At 34.8% G+C, this 17,040-nt stretch overlaps 4 protein-coding genes across 6 annotated transcripts; all 4 read left to right on the plus strand.

The window, feature by feature from the left end:
- The first annotated feature begins 1,734 nt into the window (after nucleotides 1-1,734).
- On the plus strand, nucleotides 1,735-2,995 carry LOC133795358 (uncharacterized). The gene is made up of 2 exons (XM_062232812.1): nucleotides 1,735-2,510; nucleotides 2,734-2,995. Exons 1-2 carry the CDS (start codon nucleotides 1,735-1,737, stop codon nucleotides 2,993-2,995), a joined length of 1,038 nt encoding a protein of 345 aa, XP_062088796.1.
- Nucleotides 1,775-7,013, plus strand: LOC133797087 (probable glycosyltransferase At3g07620). The gene is made up of 5 exons (XM_062234882.1): nucleotides 1,775-3,555; nucleotides 3,758-4,516; nucleotides 4,608-4,738; nucleotides 5,264-5,612; nucleotides 5,900-7,013. The coding sequence occupies exons 2-5, from the start codon at nucleotides 3,806-3,808 to the stop codon at nucleotides 6,566-6,568; spliced, it is 1,860 nt and encodes a 619-aa protein (XP_062090866.1). The 5' UTR covers nucleotides 1,775-3,555; nucleotides 3,758-3,805; the 3' UTR covers nucleotides 6,569-7,013.
- A 577-nt stretch (nucleotides 7,014-7,590) lies between these two features.
- LOC133797088 (probable glycosyltransferase At3g07620) lies at nucleotides 7,591-11,017 on the plus strand. 2 transcript variants are annotated; one of them, XM_062234884.1, is made up of 5 exons: nucleotides 7,591-7,873; nucleotides 8,392-9,269; nucleotides 9,355-9,482; nucleotides 9,626-9,974; nucleotides 10,071-11,017. In XM_062234884.1, the coding sequence occupies exons 2-5, from the start codon at nucleotides 8,400-8,402 to the stop codon at nucleotides 10,737-10,739; spliced, it is 2,016 nt and encodes a 671-aa protein (XP_062090868.1). In that variant the 5' UTR covers nucleotides 7,591-7,873; nucleotides 8,392-8,399; the 3' UTR covers nucleotides 10,740-11,017. The 2 variants fall into 2 exon arrangements, with proteins under 2 accessions (XP_062090868.1, XP_062090867.1); XM_062234883.1 differs by having other exon boundaries at nucleotides 7,592-7,873; nucleotides 8,320-9,269.
- Nucleotides 11,018-11,604: 587 nt separating this feature from the next.
- On the plus strand, nucleotides 11,605-16,348 carry LOC133797090 (uncharacterized). Of its 2 annotated transcripts, none has more exons than XM_062234885.1 (11): nucleotides 11,605-11,728; nucleotides 11,914-11,973; nucleotides 12,658-12,719; nucleotides 12,894-13,014; nucleotides 13,198-13,462; nucleotides 13,593-13,700; nucleotides 13,900-14,028; nucleotides 14,196-14,245; nucleotides 14,344-14,441; nucleotides 14,558-14,842; nucleotides 15,491-16,348. In XM_062234885.1, exons 3-11 carry the CDS (start codon nucleotides 12,672-12,674, stop codon nucleotides 15,998-16,000), a joined length of 1,614 nt encoding a protein of 537 aa, XP_062090869.1. In that variant the 5' UTR covers nucleotides 11,605-11,728; nucleotides 11,914-11,973; nucleotides 12,658-12,671; the 3' UTR covers nucleotides 16,001-16,348. The 2 variants fall into 2 exon arrangements, with proteins under 2 accessions (XP_062090869.1, XP_062090870.1); XM_062234886.1 differs by having other exon boundaries at nucleotides 11,615-11,712.
- Nucleotides 16,349-17,040: the final 692 nt, after the last annotated feature.

Raw genomic sequence — 17,040 nt, forward strand, 5'->3', positions numbered from 1 at the left:
ATATTATTATTGTATATCTTATCATTTTTTGTTAACCAAAATGTAATTTTGGCATTTTTTTTCACACATATGAACTTTTTTTCTTTATTTATTTATTTTTTTTACATTTTTTTCTACCAATTTTTTCATTCATCTTTTTTTTTTCTTTACATTTTTCATTATTTGTCTTCTTCTTCTTTTCATTTTTATTTATTCATCTATTTTTTTTTCTTTCATCTATTTTTGTTTTTTTTTTCATATCTTTTTAGTTTTCTTTCCTCGGTTTTTTTTCCTTATTTTTTCTTCATTTTTCCTTCCATTTTTTCTTCTTTTTTTGTACTTATTATTTTCTTATTCCATTTTATTTTTTCACACATATTTTAATATTACATAATTATTTTACTATTTTATTATTTTAATTGCCTTTTTTTTATAGTTTTTTCCACTATATGTAAAAAAAATAAAATCAATTCTTTTTAGCATTTTATTTTACTATAACCCTTATAGGAACATCCAAATTTGGAAAGAAAAACAATAAAAAATATGAAAACGTGAATGGGAACATTCAAATCTAGAAAAAAAATATATATATATAAATGTGAATGAGTAACCAATTATCATAGTGGGAACATCTAAATCTGGAATATATATATATATATAGATGAAAACTTGAAAGGGTAACTAGTAACCTTGATAGGAACATCCAAATTCGTAAAGAAAAAAATAGACATGAAAATGTGAATGGGTAACCAATTACCGTGATGAGAACATTCAAATCTGAAGAAAAAAAATCTAATGAAAATATGAATGGGTAACCTGTTACCCTAGTGCAAACATTCAAATTTGGAAAAAAATTAGATATGAAAACTTGAATAGGTAACCAGTAACCTTGATAAGAATATCCAAATTTGGAAAGAAAAAATATTTATAAAAAACATAAATAAGTAACAAGTTACCCTGATGTAAACATTTAAATTTGAAAAAAAAAAATGATATGAAAATGTGAATGGGTACCTGGTTACCCAGATTGGAACATCCAAATTTGAAAAAAAATCATATATGAAAACGTGATTGTTATTAGTTACTTTACCCAAATAATGATAAAATAGTTAAAAAAAATGTAAAAAAAAAAGTTAGAACAAAAAAATTGATTTAATTTTTTTATGTATAGTAAAATAAATAAGTACAATAATAAAAAATTATAATAAATAATAAAATATTTTGAGTTAAAGGGGAGACGCTTAATAAGAAGTTTTCTCAAAAAAAGTTTGATAAAGAAGGAAGAGAAATAAGACGTCAACGAGAAGAGAAGTTGAAGAGATAAAAACTAAAAATAGTAAAGTGAAAATGTATTTATGATTTTAAATTGTAACATTAAATTATGAAAATAAACATTAAACTATATAAAAACAATAAAATAGATTAAGTTACCTTTTTAAAATACTAAGTAAATATTGTATAATAAAACTAATTAAATGAAAAATACTTAAATGATTAAAATAATATTCTCATTTAAATAAACTTAATTAAAAGTAAAACTACGACCATAGAGCAATTTATATATAAAAATACTGGAAATTAAATTCATAAAATTATATTTTTTTAAAAAGCCACCCAATAAGTTATTTTTGAAAAAAAGCAATATTTTTGTAAACTTGATAAAAGAACTCATAAAAGATGTAATTTCACGTGGAAATCAAATGGTGGAAAATCATTGGTTTGTCTAAAATGCAAAGCAGGAAAAGAAAGATACATATGGCGTTTCTTATGAAATGGGGTTGGAAAGCTCTTGTAGACAACCATAGTTTATGGAGCTCAATAGTCAATGCTAAGTATATTCATGGTAAAGAACTTATGGATTTAGAACCAAAGCCTATAGACTCTTATGTGTGGAACGCTATTCTAAACCAAATAGCTCTCCTGAATAGAGGGATGTGTCGGAAAATTAGAAATGGAAGAAACACTTCCCTTTGGTTTCACCCTTGGGTCCCCAATGACGTTTTCCAGCCTACACCGCTGCTTGATGCCACACTCGGAGTTAGTAGAGTTGTTGAATTCATGGATGAGTTCAAATGGAATGAAAGGAAAAGAAGGGATTGGTTTCAAGCTTCGAATGCAAGGAGGATCCTGGACATCACGCTCCCACAATCGGATGGAGAAGATGGATGGTTTTGGCCAATTGAGAAATATGGCCTATTCTATTCTCTATTAAATCTGCTTATAGGATGGTCTCAAACAATGACAGAAAATGGAGAAGTAAAGCACTCATACAAATGGATATGGGGGTCAAAAATCCATAGTAGATTAAAACTTTTGTGGTGGCAAGTTCTGTCGGATGGCCTTCTAACTAGAGTGAAGCTTAACAAGTTAACCAAGATGGGAGATGTCTCTTGTCCCTTATGCGGTGTGGCGGAGGAAACCACGGGACATTTATTTTGGGAATGTCCTGTTTCAGAATCAATATGGTTTGGGTGCCACTGGGGAATTCGCCCTACGACCATTTGCTTCACGGATTGGATTCGATGGTTCAGGCATAATAATAATAGGCCCCCAACTCTATCTTTCCAATCATTATTGATACCGTGTGGCAAGAGAGAAACCGCATAATCCATTAAGGGAAAGCTACTGCAAGGCAGGAACTCATTCGTAGAGTGAATCATAGACTAAACGAGATCGATACTTTGACTACTCACAATGTAGACTGCTGGAATCAGTGGACACCTCCTCCACAAGGCTGGATAATCTGTAATACAGATGTGTCTATCTCTATACTACCGAAGTGTGTCCTTCAAATCCTGCTACAGTCGAGGCTCTAGCACTTTGTGAAGGTGCAAAAATTGCAGTAGCCAAGCAAAGGAAAAATGTGGTATTCCAAAGCGACTGCAAGGAGATTACTGATGTGCTACAAAGAAGGGAGTTGGGGAACCAACCCATCACTTCTTTGTCGTCAAAGAATTTACTTAATGGGAAATTCAGCATATATCGAGGTCTTGTAATTATGCTGCGCATATTCTAGCTGAGTGGGCTAGGAAAACTCATCAATTTGGCTTTATCAGCGTGAATGAGGTTCCGCGGGGTCTTCTCCAGGATGACAAGGAATTTGACCCAGGTTAATCCAGGCACAAATGTTAGATTGGATGGCCTCTGGCCGTTATTCCATCTTGGTAGTTTCAGTGTTTTGTTGTTTGGTTTTTTTCTGTTCATTTCTGTTTATGTTGTTTGGGACTGATGGTTAGACTTTAGCTAGTATCTTTGGCTTGGGATCCTTTTGGATTCGGATTTTAGTTAATCTGTTCTGGCTGCTCTGTTTCTCGGGCACCAGTTATAAAAAAGGTACATATTCCATTCCTTGGGATTCCTTGTAAAATCACAAAATAGAAAGGGCATATTAGCAATAAAAAATTCAGTATAGTTAGCCGGTAGTAAATAGCCCATTACAGTAGCCAAATAATGCATCTTTCCCCTTCATCTTTTCTTTCTTACCGTTTAAGCACAGGCCTAGACGCCAGTTCAGTTATCTGTTGGCTGCTTACGATATTCCTTCAATTCCATTATTTTCTCTGGAAAATGTCTCAGGTACTCTCCTAACCTCTTATCAGTTGCTAGTAAGAAAGTTTAATCTTTTAGTTACAAAGAAAATTTCCTAACTTCAACTATACCTTTTGTAATCTCTTACTTCATTTTTGTCAGTGAACAGTGATTTTTTTTGGGGGTAATAAGAGATCCCAATTATATTTTATGGGTCTTTGTTGTAATAGATTTATACATTTTCTTTCAGCCATGTCAAAGCAATTGATTTAATTGGTTGGCTACCCTGCAAAATATTATGATTGTGGATATTTCTGCGTTTGCGCAGATGGTATTTCGTGCTGAAATGCGGAGACTGCTTTGCATTATCGGCCTTTTAGTTACTCTTCTTGTTGTTTCACAGTGTTTGACATTTCCATTTGGGAAGACCTTTTACTTTATATCTGCTAATATGGGTTCAAGTCCTATGCTCACCGACAATGCTGATAGCTTAAATAATTTAAAATCAGCCAAAATATATGCAATTGAAGTGGTGGCTGGTAATGATTCTAGTCCTTTTAACGAGGACAATGAATTTAGCTATGAAAATGGTGTGGATGGTGAGGATTACTATGAACTAGAATCAGATGGCGATAGCAATTTAAGCAAAATGTCCATATCTGAGAAGGGCGTAAGGGGATTTGGAATGGAATCTGATATTAGTAGGCATAATGTTTTTACTCAGGCTAGTAAGAAAAATGAGAGTTTTAAAAAAGACAGAGATCCTACTATTAGTACAAGAACAACTTCTAGTGAAGCTAAGAATCAAGCTATTTTGTTTAAAGACAGCACAAGAGATTCGGATATGAGAGGACAGACTGAGAACAGGAAGGCTGAGCTGTGGATAACCGGTTCAGAGAATATGAAAAACTCTAGTCTGTTCATGCCAAAGAGGCGGGCTAAACATCGAACAACAATATCACAAATGCACTCACTATTGCTTCAAAGTACTCTTTCTTTTCGCTCAATGGTATAGGTTTATTGTTTGAAGATTCAATTAGAGTGATAAGCATTATTCAATATGTCCTAGTATCTCACTCAATACATTTTGTTGGTGATAGAGGCCTAGGTGGTCTTCTGTTCGCGATCGTGAACTTCAATCTGCAAAGCTGGAGATTGAGAATGCACCAATCATAAGAAACTGTCCAGAACTTAGTGCATATGTCTTCCGGAATGTTTCTAAGTTTAAGAGGTGAGCATGAACTTTTTTTTTTTTAAATTCCTGCTAATGGGATGAGCATCGACTTCTTTTTGCTATTATAATAGTGTTACATGGTCTGTTAGTTAAGTTTTGGGAAGTATCGTACTTTACTTTGCATAACATGTTTTATTGGAATAATGCCTTTTTTTTCCTTTCATATTTTTGTTATTAAACACAGTGTTTCCTTTGAAAGTAATGTTTTCTAATTCTTATTTTCAATTGCAATCTCTTCCAAATGTACATGGTCTTGCCAATAATAATTTACTATCAGATTAGTAAGTGGCATCTGACAAGCAAGCACCCTCAATGTGTTGTTTTACAGCTAATTTATCTGTTTTCAATTTTCCTTAATTCTAAGATCTGCAAGAGAATGTTTTGCTAATTGGTAAAGAGTTGATTTCTCTAATCTATGAACTACGGATTACTTACAATATTGTTTTGGATAATGATATCTGGTCTTCTATATGATCATTGCTCTTAATCAGATATTCTAAAGTTTTCACATTTCTTTTGCAGGAGTTATGAATTGATGGAGCGCTTGCTCAAAGTTTATATATACAAGGAAGGAGAAAAACCTGGATTCCATCAACCTAATCTGAGAGGAATTTACGCTTCAGAAGGGTGGTTTTTGAAACTGATGGAGAGAAGTAAAAAGTTTGCTGTGCGAGACGCTAAGAAGGCTCATTTATTTTATTTACCCTTCAGCTCAAAAATGCTGAGGATAAAATTTTCTGGACAAAAATTTGGGGGGAAAATGGAAATTGAGAAATATCTAACGAGCTATGTGAGTTTAATCTCAAGAAAATATCGGTTTTGGAACAGAACTGGAGGAGCGGATCACTTTCTTGTTGCTTGTCATGACTGGGTAAGCTTCCAGTGCAACATTACACATCTTTTCTGTATTTTATTTTATAGTTTTCCGGTATCAAGTAAGGCTGTTCTTAATCTTCAAATTGAAATGGTTGGGAGCTTACATGTTACAAGTTTTTTGTACCTTGTAAAATTGATAGGCCAAGCTAATTAATGCTCAAATGGTAGTATACTTATGTCTGATAATACACCTTGCTAAAAGTATTATCAATTGCAAGGTGACAAGGTGACCTTGGAAAACCTATAATATTACTTACAGCTGTTGTGCATATGAAATTTCAGGCCCCTTATATTACAGAAAAGTGCATGAAGAATTGCATTCGGGCTCTTTGCAATGCTAATGTTGGTAAAGACTTTAAAATTGGCAAGGACAGTAGTCTACCTGTTACTTATATTCGCTCTGGAGAAGCCCCTCTGAAGGATGTTGGAGGAAAACCGGCTTCAGCGAGATCTATCTTGGCCTTCTTTGCAGGCGGAATGCATGGCTATCTCCGGCCAATTCTGCTGCACCACTGGGAGAACAAAGAGTCTGACATGAAGATTTTTGGCCCAATGCCACGTGATAATGAAGGCAAAAAGCTTTACAGGGAGTACATGAAGAGCAGCAAGTATTGCATATGTGCCAGGGGTTACGAGGTTCATACACCAAGAATTATTGAGGCCATCTTTTATGAGTGTGTGCCTGTCATTATATCAGACAACTATGTGCCTCCTTTCTTTGAGGTATTGAACTGGGAGACATTTTCGGTCTTCGTTCAAGAGAAGGATGTTCATAACTTGCGAAATATTCTACTCTCAATCCCGAATGAGAAGTACAAAGCAATGCAACTAAGAGTTAAGATGGTTCAGAAGCACTTCTTTTGGCATAAAACACCCGTAAAGTATGACGTATTTCACATGACACTTCACTCAGTTTGGAACAATAGAGTTCTTCAGGTAAACCCCAGATGAATATGAAATCAGAGAGCCTTGAATGAAAGGAATAGTAAAACAAGCCAAAAGCAAAAACATGGCCTTGACAAGTCTGCTGGGGCTGTTTTCTCATGCCATTTTAAACAATATAGATGTAAGTCTAGTTGGCACTGCCTTCAAAAGTCACCCTTGAAGTTGAAGAAAAGTGATGTGAGACAATCCAAGCGTATAAATTTCTCAGCTGAAATGAAACTGAAAGGCCCTTTTGGGCTTTGCTTATTCTTGAATGGGTGATGTAAAAAAAATTACATGGTCATATACTGTTGTCTCTTTACGTGAATATGTATGTATATTTTTGTCGGTTGTAATATAAATAATGGAAAATTGCTATGAAGTGCATCAGGCCAACTCCAATCATAAAAGTCTTTTGGTATCGGTTCAATACCAAAATAATAAAATTTTAGTATCATATTTTTTTTCTCTCTATTCCAACCACGACAGAGAGCATCCTTGCCCCAAAATACCACATTATTTTTTTATTAAGAATAGTCAAATCATTTTTTTTTCTTTTTTTAAAACAAAGAGCAGGTGATTAGCTACTCTTGATATAAATATAATGTGTGTTCTTTTGGGTAACTTGGAAAGTTGCTTGGGTGTATATATACTCTCAAGATATTAGTTTGGGGCACCATCGTTCACTAACTACAAATCCTCTTATTTTACATACCAAATTACGGGTTTGAAAGAAGATCTTTTTTTTTATTATTAATTATCCATACAGTTCCTATAACAAAGGATAAATTTCATAAAACTATAAATAATAATTAAGCTTCTTAATTTTCCGTTTAAATATTGTTGAAAAATAATTATATTGCGACTTTTTTTAATTAATATTACGAATATCTATTATTATTATTTGGGAAAAAGAAAAAAATACTTAAAATTTCTAACATTGTATTTAATGCTGATTTATTGTTTGTATTTATTATTATTGTTATGTTTTTTTTTTTTGGCCAAGAACAAACATTTTATTACTTGTATAATGAGGTAGATTCCCTTATATTATTGGCAACCTGTTTTTTTGATTAATCTATCAAAGTCGAGTGTCGGATAAGTCAAAAGATCGATCTTTGCGGTATCATTATCAATTCTTTCCCTTTGAGATCAAAATCCCACTTCTTTCAACATAAAAACTCCAAAGGATTCTTTCGCAGTTTGGCTTCACTCTTACACTTTCACTACACTCACCTGTTTTCCATCTTTGGAATTCTCAGTCTCAGCTCAAACCTCAAACGTTTTATACTACCTCTAGCCTCACTCTCATCTCATGGAACCTTCGGGATAGTAAGTAAATTTTCAACTCAAAATGTCTTTTTCTCTCGACTAGATGTATGTACTTTTTTTTTTAGTTACAGATATTAACTTGAGTCTTTGTATTAATAATGGTGGGAGATTTCTGGGTTGTGGACGTTGCTTCTTGTTATTTATCATACTCGTGTAATTATTTATGACCCCTTTTTCCCTATCAAGATTAATCTGTTTGCTTAAAAGTGGTGGGTTGTAGTTACTAATTTTTGTACCATTAGATTGTAACCTAGCATTCACAAGCAAATTGTACATAAATATGCTTAAAATAGTAAGGGTTAGGGTTGGACAGTTTATGTTTAGCTAAACTTCCTGTATGATGTATTCCGCTCGCAAATGGGGAGTACCCATATACATTTTTCACTTGTCAGTGTCATAGTCTGATCTTCGAAAGCTTAGCTTAACTGCTTCTAAAATTTATGCAGCAACTGAGAAGCAAGTTCAAGTTTGTGTCCCCTAGCATGATGACTTCCACTTAACTTGGGTTGTAAGTGTAGGGTGATTCATGGAGCACCGGTTTCAGTTTCGCAAGCTTGGCCGCAGTAAAGCTCGAAGATGGATTTTTGTGGTGGTGTTAGTGGCTGTTACTCACTTGTTGTTTCAGTCTTTCCTGATTCCATATGGGAATGCCCTTCGCTCTCTGTTTCCTGACAGAGAATTTCCAAGTAATGTGAAATATAATGTGCGTGGTACTGTTCACTCTTCCTCCAAGTCTACTATGATTCGAAACCCTCTTACAGTATATGTTTCAGACAACTTTGATGCTGGAGGAGAACTGGGGTTTGGTACAAAAGAAAAGGGAAATGACATATATAAGCAGCTTAGTTTTAGCATTGAAGAACATGGCCTTGATGGAACTTCTCGTAATGTTCTGGATAGATTTGTAGATAACAGTTTTCCATCCAAGAATTCTAGAGATGTAAATGCGGTGTCAGCACTGGTAAGCATAAAAAATGAGGAGAGTGATCCTGTTGCAATGGATGATGCTAGCAAAGATCAGCCAGACTTCTCTGAAGAGCAGATTAAGGAACAAAATGCTGAAATTCCTAAGGAGAATGTTTTGGTGGAGAATATAAGTCTGATGCGGGAAACAATCGATGATGGCTCAGACACTCCTTTCAAACCTTCCATGCTTGTATCTTCTGCATCAGCTTTAATCAATACAACATATTCAACTGCTTCAACATCCAGCAAAAGCACTTCTTTGGCTTCTACTTCCAATCAAAGTGATACTCAAATTTCAAAAAACAAGTCTGCAATTGTGAGTATCCCTGGAAAAAAGAAGATGAGATGTGACATGCCCCCGAAGTCAATAACCACATTTCAGGAGATGAACCACATATTAGTAAGGCATCGTGCTAAATCACGTTCAATGGTATGAAAATATAGGTTTTACTGATCAAGCAATTTCCGTAATGCTTTTTTCTAACTCAGAACTAACGTAATTAGATTTATTGTAGAGACCAAGATGGTCCTCTGTACGTGACCGTGATATTCTAGCTTTGAAGCCACAAATTGAGCATGCTCCTACAACAAATGATCGGGAGCTTTATGCTCCTCTCTTTCGGAATGTTTCCATGTTCAAAAAGTAAGCAACGTAACAATTTTCAACCCTTGCTTGCTCTTAGTTTCATACCGTGCAAAATTCAATGTGTTAACATTAGAGGGTGAATTAATGCAGTCTCTTTCTGAAAATTGTTTAATTTCAAAACTTACATATTTTTTCTCCAGGAGTTATGAACTCATGGAACGCACACTCAAAGTCTATGTCTACAAAGATGGCGAAAAACCTATCTTCCATCAGCCAATACTGAAAGGATTATATGCTTCAGAGGGATGGTTTATGAAACTGATGGAGGGAAATAGGCAGTTTGTGGTAAAGGACCCTCGGAGGGCTCATCTGTTTTATATGCCATTTAGTTCGCGAATGCTAGAACACACCCTGTATGTACGGAACTCTCACAATCGAACTAACCTGCGCCAATATTTGAAGGAGTACTCAGAAAAAATAGCTGCGAAGTATCCTTACTTCAATAGAACTGGTGGAGCAGATCATTTTCTTGTTGCATGCCATGACTGGGTAAGCTCTTTGTGCAACTCTTGTCGATAGACAACAAATGTCAATTAACTTTGACCAATGTTAACTGGATGAAATTATCGAATTCTTACATTACAGGCTCCATATGAAACAAGGCACCACATGGAGCGTTGTATGAAGGCCCTTTGCAATGCTGATGTAACTGCGGGCTTCAAAATCGGAAGAGATGTATCTCTTCCTGAAACATATGTCCGGTCAGCAAGGAATCCTCTAAGAGATCTTGGTGGAAAGCCTCCATCCCAAAGGCACATTCTTGCCTTCTATGCAGGGAGCATGCATGGCTATTTACGTCCCAACTTGTTGAAGTATTGGAAGGATAAAGATCCTGATATGAAGATATCTGGTCCAATGCCTCCTGGCGTTGCAAGCAAAATGAACTACATCCAACACATGAAAAGCAGCAAATACTGTATCTGCCCCAAGGGTTATGAAGTGAACAGCCCAAGGGTCGTCGAAGCCATCTTTTATGAATGTGTTCCAGTGATCATATCTGACAATTTTGTGCCTCCATTTTTTGATGTCTTGAATTGGGAAGCATTCTCTGTAGTTCTTGCTGAGAAAGACATTCCAAGGTTGAAAGGCATTTTACTTGCAATACCGAAAGACAAGTATCTCGAGATGCAACTTGCGGTCAGGAAAGCTCAGAAGCATTTTCTATGGCATGCTAAGCCCATGAAGTATGATCTCTTCCATATGACCCTTCATTCTATTTGGTACAATAGAGTTTTTCAGATAAAACCCAGATAAAATAACGAGTATGATAGCCTTTCAGAGCCAGCTAGCTCTAAGAAACTGAAGAACTCGATAAAAATGTAAAGAAATGCTAGCCCATGAAAGTTTTTTTTTCTTTTTTCTTTTGTATAATGTCTGCCTTCTGATTGTGTATCTGTTGATTTTGGTGATTGGTGGAGGTTTCTGTACATATGTTGTTGTACCATTCTCAATCGATTTTGTGAAACTAATATAAATATAACTGTTACCTGTTGTAATGTCAGGAATCATGACTCTTTCTCTGGATTACTCAACCAATCTAGTCCATATTTACATTTCTTTTTAAAGCGTACTGATCCTCTTAGGTTGTGAAATGATTTAAACGAAGTGAATATGGATCGGAGCCATAAGAATATTCTTTATTAATTGGTTATTTTCTTTTTACTAAGCGACAAATTCTCTCCAAGATACAACATTTTCAACAACCACGCATGCCGCAACTAAAAGGGTTTCAATCAAGTAACCGTTTTCATGGAACCTTATCCAATGACGTTAGTCCACGCCACCCCTAAGACGGAGTACCAATACAACACGTGTCCCTTTCTTCAAACCTGAGCAATCCTGTTTGTTCCAGACCTTTTGGTGGGTCCATTCCCAAATCCTTTTTTCCTTCTCATTTTTATCCCTAGAGAAAGTTATCACCAAAATATTGTCTTATGGCGTTACTTGACTGAAAAGATATCTGAGACTAATATGTTACCATTAAACTTGATACTTTTCTCGATTAAACACACACTAAACCATGTAATTATTACTTCTGGGTCGATCCTTATCTTTTCTGAACATTTTAAAGAGAGGAATTTGAATCTACCGATGTACGTAGTTCAATGGTGTGTGTTTTTTTTAACTAATAATTCTTTTTGGTGGGCCATAGTAGATATTGAAATTAAAGCAACTGGATAACGATCATCAATTGCTCCATTCCTTTTCCCATGACTAAATCTACAGAGTAATTTGATTGTTCGGTTGGTACTCTTTTAAATGATGTTTCTTTCACGTTCTAACTTTAATTTATTACTTTGAATTTCAAAACTTTATTTTCTTCGAAATGGGTTCCTGATCTTTTTTATTCTTCCCTTTTTCCCGCTTTAAGTTCGATTCCGATTTGGTAATTGGTTTCTGAAGGCTAACCCGTTTCTGGGTTTTGCAGATTTGAGTGTCTTTTTCGTTGTTGGGCTTCCAAGTTCAGAGTTGGGGAGCTCTATTTAGTGTAATTCATTTTCTTATGCCTTTGTCTATAAGCAATTTTTTTTTTAAAGATTAGTAACATACCCGAATGTCAGGTAGTTTGGTGGTGGAAAGTACGCCAAGTGTGAATTAGGTTGTTTTTGTAATGTCGTTTCTATGCATTTTACAATCTCTCTTGTAATTCTCTTCTATTGATTTTTTGACTAGTTGCAATTTGATGGATCTTCAACTCCAATGAGTTTGAACATGAATTTCTGTTTTTGTTCTGTATGAATGTTCCAATAGTGTTTTTGCCCCGAAGTGTTATGAATTGGGAACCATATTAATCATTGTGATTACTTTGCTGATGCAAACTTGGAACCGTGTATTGAGCCTGTCTGCCGAGTTTCATTTCATTTCGTCTAATTCGAAATATCTTTTTGAAGTTTTATCTTTCCCTTGTTCAAAGGTCAGTAGTGCCATAGAAGATGTCCATTCAAATTGTATGATCTGATTGAATAAACTGAGTTTATCTCTTTCATCAACTCTCGTACCCTTTTAGCCTTATGTTAATGATAAAGTCTATTTATTTTGGAAGTATTTGTTATGTTATCATAGAAATTTTTAGGAGATTTCTTTCGCTCTCTCTTGTGTTTATATAAATAAAGTTTTCCAAAGAATATCAAAATAAAATTTTTGGTTTTCTTTTGCTGTTGAATGACTTCAGGATCAGAAGAATTGATGGGACATGTACGTGTCAGGAATGAAATATATGAAATACCTTCAGCTGTAAGTGCCAAAAACTCAAATCATCCTTTTATTTGTTTCTGTGTGTTTATGCATCTCTTTTGACAAGTATTTTAGTATTTCTTTGCCTAATGAGTGATGCATTTCTCCCTGTTCGGTTCTTCAGTTTGGTTTTATTGATTGCCTTTTTAGTTCTAATATTCGTCCTTGTATCAGGCCCATGGAAATGCTGTGAAATATACAGATGTTATTGAACTCGGCTTGTCAATAGATGACATTTTCACCCGTCTGTGGACATTGGCCAATTGTATAGGCGACCAATTGATGCAATTTATTGGTGAGTTGTTTTGCCTTTAATGGCTGTTTACGTATCTGTCACAATTAGATCAAATTCTTTGATATGCAAGATGTGTTGTTTTCTACATGTCATGGATTCACTTAAGTTTCTCCATTATCTATGTTATTTCCACGAAACCTAATTTTGTTTTGGTTTTTTTGGGGCTTGATGATGTTATTGCAGAGGATCTTGTGCTCAGAGATCTTAATAGATGCCTAGAGAATTTAGTGGTCAATTCTCCTGAACAAGATCCATTAGCTTTGAGAAATAGCATATCTGAAACTTTTTCAAAAAGTTCTTCATCATCCAAACCGTGTTATGACTGTACATTCCCCAGAATACCTGCAAGAAGAGCCCAAGAATCCAAGGAAGAGTTTACTGTAGATACAAGTTGTGACATTATAGAAATTGTTGATTTTTATGCGGGTTCTCTTCTCATTTTTCAAGAGTAATTAATATATTTTCTTCTTTTATATAAAGCTCTAATGGATGAATGGTTGAAATTCTTTGTAATTTTAAAGCATAAGCATTACTTTTAATGCATTAGCTGATTTTATTTACATTTTCTTCGGCTGAAGGTTGTTGATTTTCCCAATATTCGGATTGCAGTTTGCCTGGAGGTTGTCACTGACCTCTTGCAGATGTTGTTTCTCTTACATTAGATGTGCTCACCTTCGTCTTCGTAGGTAAAAGAAGTAGGTCTTTACTATTAAACAAGTGGGTGTATTATACCCATTGAAGAGATTTTGATGGCTTCTTTCTGCTTTTTATTTTAGGACTTGGTTCCTTTAACTTTCTAAGAATTGTGGCTTATTTACTCTTACTGTTATCTGTAACTTAATCTGACATCTCATAAGTCACTAACACTCATTCTTATAACTGCAGCATCCTATCTCGAGTACAGAAGACATTGCGTGGTTCTTCTGATGATATTGGATGGTTACAGAAAACTCCAGGAATGCCTTCTGTGACAGATGGTACAGTGCGATTTCTGGAATTGCTGGCAGAAATAAGGTGCCATTTCCATATTAATTCGATACTTCTTAACTATTCTTTGATTTTCATAATATGTTTTTGAGTCATGACTTAAGGAGTCTAACCATTAGGTGCTCTTCATTGATCATCCTTATTATTAGCTCTTCGATTGCTGTTAGTTTAATTATTACTTGTACTGACTTTAGGAATGGAGAGCACTCCCTCCCTAATTCATATGTTTATCTACTGGTACCTGGTATGGGAAGATCCCTTTGTCACGATATTTAACAAGATTTTTGCTCTGCTTTGGACATGTAAAATTAGTAACACCTTGCATAAATTTTGATTTTCCAGGCCTCTTTAGTAATCATGGTCCTTTGTACTTCGTGGGAACTAAAAGGTTCTTTTCAAAAATGGGTCTAGCTTGCCATATCGCAAAGATTCACAGTGAGGTATCAAATGATTTTCTCTTGAATAAGTGCGGATTAAACATCCCCAAATTGTCAAATGTTTTCTCCAACATTTTATAATTCATCTTCACTCTCTTTGCTTTCTTGTTTGTATAAAGGCATCTGTAGAACACAATGCCTGGGAACTTAAGCAATACATTGAGGAGCTATATTGGGGATCTGGCAAGCCCGTGATGCTGCTAGGCCACAGCAAGGGTGGAGTTGATGCTGCAGCTGCTCTATCAATCTATTGGAGTGATTTGAAAGACAAAGTGGCTGGTTTAGCACTGGTACAAAGCCCATATGGTGGCACGCCATTAGCTTCTGATATTCTCCGCGAAGGCCAGATTGCTGACAAGGAAACCAGGAGGATTATGGAGCTTTTGATATGCAAGCTGATCAAGGTAACGATTTCTTTTCTCAAAGTATTGATGTCTGAATTAATTATTTATTAGTGAGGAAAAAAACTGAAATTTATGTGAGTAGCTTAAGTTTTCCTTAGGAACATTTCAGAGTCAAGCAGGAGATAATGGAAATGAAAATAAACTTAAATATCATTTGGGCCTGGTTAATGCTTATTTTGGGCTGTCTATGTTTATAGACCTTCATTTTTAGCCTCGGGTTAATTTAGTGTTCATTACTACACTAAACTTCTATGATTTGGGTTCCTTGTACCCAGAAACTTCATGGATCAAAGGTTTAATATGCATGAGTTGCATGTCCATGAAGAGAATGAACCAATCCCATCTTATTCTTCTACTGAAGGAGTTAGCCACTAGGAAGCTATATTTGATATAGTTTAATGCATTAGCCTCAGGGGTTAATTAAATGTGAATATGCACGGAATCACTTTCGCTCTGAAGCGTTCTTGGAATGGCACGAATGATGTTTGGATTATGCAGTGTCTTCGTTGACATGGAAATGCATGTCATGTATTATATGTGGATGCTATCATTCGTTATCATATTCCAACTGTCTCAGATTGAGTTATCGGTTTGATTTTAAACTGATCTATTTGTAATTTACATGTAATCTCAAACATAACATTAAAGGGTGACATACGAGCACTAGAGGATCTGACATATGAGAAAAGGAAGGAATTCATCATGAAATACAAATTACCAGAACAAGTTCCTCTAATCTCCTTCCACACCGAAGCCAGTATTGCTCCAGGAGTCCTTGCCACCATGACTCAGATAGCTCATGCAGAGCTTCCTTGGCTTCCCCTTCTGACGTTTGACAATGAAGAGTCTGATAGTTTTCTTCAAGCAGGACGCCAGGTGCCTGTGGTGATGCCTATATCTGCTGCCATGGCTTTGTGCGCGCTACACCTGCAGTTGCGGTACGGAGAGAAGAGTGATGGTTTGGTAACACGCCGGGATGCTGAAGTCCCAGGCTCAATTGTTGTCAAACCAGATAGGAAGCTTGACCATGCTTGGATGGTTTACTCTTCTTCAAAGAAGAATCCCACAGAGCCAGATGCCTGTGAAATGTGTGAGGCTCTTTTGACTCTCCTTGTGGAGATTGGGAAGATGAAGCAACAAGAAATGGGACAAAGCTGAGAAACAAGCAACACTTCAACAGAAGCAATTCTTTTGGGGGATTAAACACATATACTTTTTTGTTTTACAATATTATATTGTTTAGCAAAACATTGATTGTTTTGAAATCAGAATCAGAAGTATTTTGATATGCAATTTATGGACTTGCTTTATTCGTATTGAAGCTCTTGCAACAAAGAACCTGTAGATGTGGACATGATTTTCCTCCCAAGTGGTGGTTTTCCTTTTGATAAACCTGTTGTTTTGATTTAATACTCGGATGGAAAAATAGTGTTTATAAAACATTGTACTTTATAATGGGCGATATAGATCAAGAAGAATTATTGTTTTCTTCTTGTCGTTTTTCAATTTTGATGTCGTTTTGATTTCTGTTTGCTAGTAACCAAAATTGAGGGACACCTCCACAAAGCCAAAAAATAGAACAAAGCTACCATAAATTACTAAATCCTCTTATATACTAACTAGCCCAACAGGAGTTAAAAGACCTAGTTTAGCAAGAAAAATAAATAATCGAAAGAATATTTTTTTTTAAAACAAAAAAATCACATTTTAATCCCATATATAAAAATAAAAGATGTACCATGCAGTAAAAAATATATATCAATTTACAAAATATAAAATGTACCATAAATCAATAAAGACAAAAATAAGTTTACTTAAAAATATGAAAATTTTGTTACTTTAAGTCCACTATTTTGATAATTTGTCAAGACAAAATACGAATTAGTAGAATTTTGAGGTGCACCCTACTCGTGTTAGTAAATAATTTTATCCCATTTTTTTTTTATAATGGTGTATATTAAAGTCATTAAGTACATTCTTATAATAGTATAAATTTATTATAATTTCAATTAACGTGGTATATGATTTTACTTTAGTGTTATACAGATTTTGTACAATAGTATATAATTTTTTCAATAATGACACAAATTAGAAGAGTGGTTTATTTAAAAATAAATAAATAATAGGCATTGATCAAACTCGTTTGAGTGAATATATCATTAATTATCATTTCTCTGAATCTTTATGCTTGTTATGAG

This window comes from Humulus lupulus, chromosome 8 (genome assembly GCF_963169125.1).
Source record: "Humulus lupulus chromosome 8, drHumLupu1.1, whole genome shotgun sequence".
Classification (NCBI taxonomy): Eukaryota; Viridiplantae; Streptophyta; class Magnoliopsida; order Rosales; family Cannabaceae; genus Humulus; species Humulus lupulus.

Excerpts from the sequence above, each read along its gene's own strand:
- LOC133795358 (XM_062232812.1), top strand. The coding sequence starts at position 1,735 with ATGGCGTTTCTTATGAAATGGGGTTGGAAAGCTCTTGTAGACAACCAT. Across the intron at positions 2,511-2,733 it reads GATTGGATTCGATGGTTCAG|ATGTGTCTATCTCTATACTA; the intron begins GCATAATAATAA and ends TCTGTAATACAG.
- LOC133797087 (XM_062234882.1), top strand. The coding sequence starts at position 3,806 with ATGATTGTGGATATTTCTGCGTTTGCGCAGATGGTATTTCGTGCTGAA. Across the intron at positions 4,517-4,607 it reads CTCTTTCTTTTCGCTCAATG|AGGCCTAGGTGGTCTTCTGT; the intron begins GTATAGGTTTAT and ends TGTTGGTGATAG. Across the intron at positions 5,613-5,899 it reads TTGTTGCTTGTCATGACTGG|GCCCCTTATATTACAGAAAA; the intron begins GTAAGCTTCCAG and ends ATGAAATTTCAG.
- LOC133797088 (XM_062234884.1), top strand. The coding sequence starts at position 8,400 with ATGGAGCACCGGTTTCAGTTTCGCAAGCTTGGCCGCAGTAAAGCTCGA. Across the intron at positions 9,483-9,625 it reads AATGTTTCCATGTTCAAAAA|GAGTTATGAACTCATGGAAC; the intron begins GTAAGCAACGTA and ends TTTTTTCTCCAG. Across the intron at positions 9,975-10,070 it reads TTGTTGCATGCCATGACTGG|GCTCCATATGAAACAAGGCA; the intron begins GTAAGCTCTTTG and ends CTTACATTACAG.
- LOC133797090 (XM_062234885.1), top strand. The coding sequence starts at position 12,672 with ATGGGACATGTACGTGTCAGGAATGAAATATATGAAATACCTTCAGCT. Across the intron at positions 13,463-13,592 it reads TCTCTTCTCATTTTTCAAGA|GTTGTTGATTTTCCCAATAT; the intron begins GTAATTAATATA and ends CTTCGGCTGAAG. Across the intron at positions 14,442-14,557 it reads TCGCAAAGATTCACAGTGAG|GCATCTGTAGAACACAATGC; the intron begins GTATCAAATGAT and ends GTTTGTATAAAG.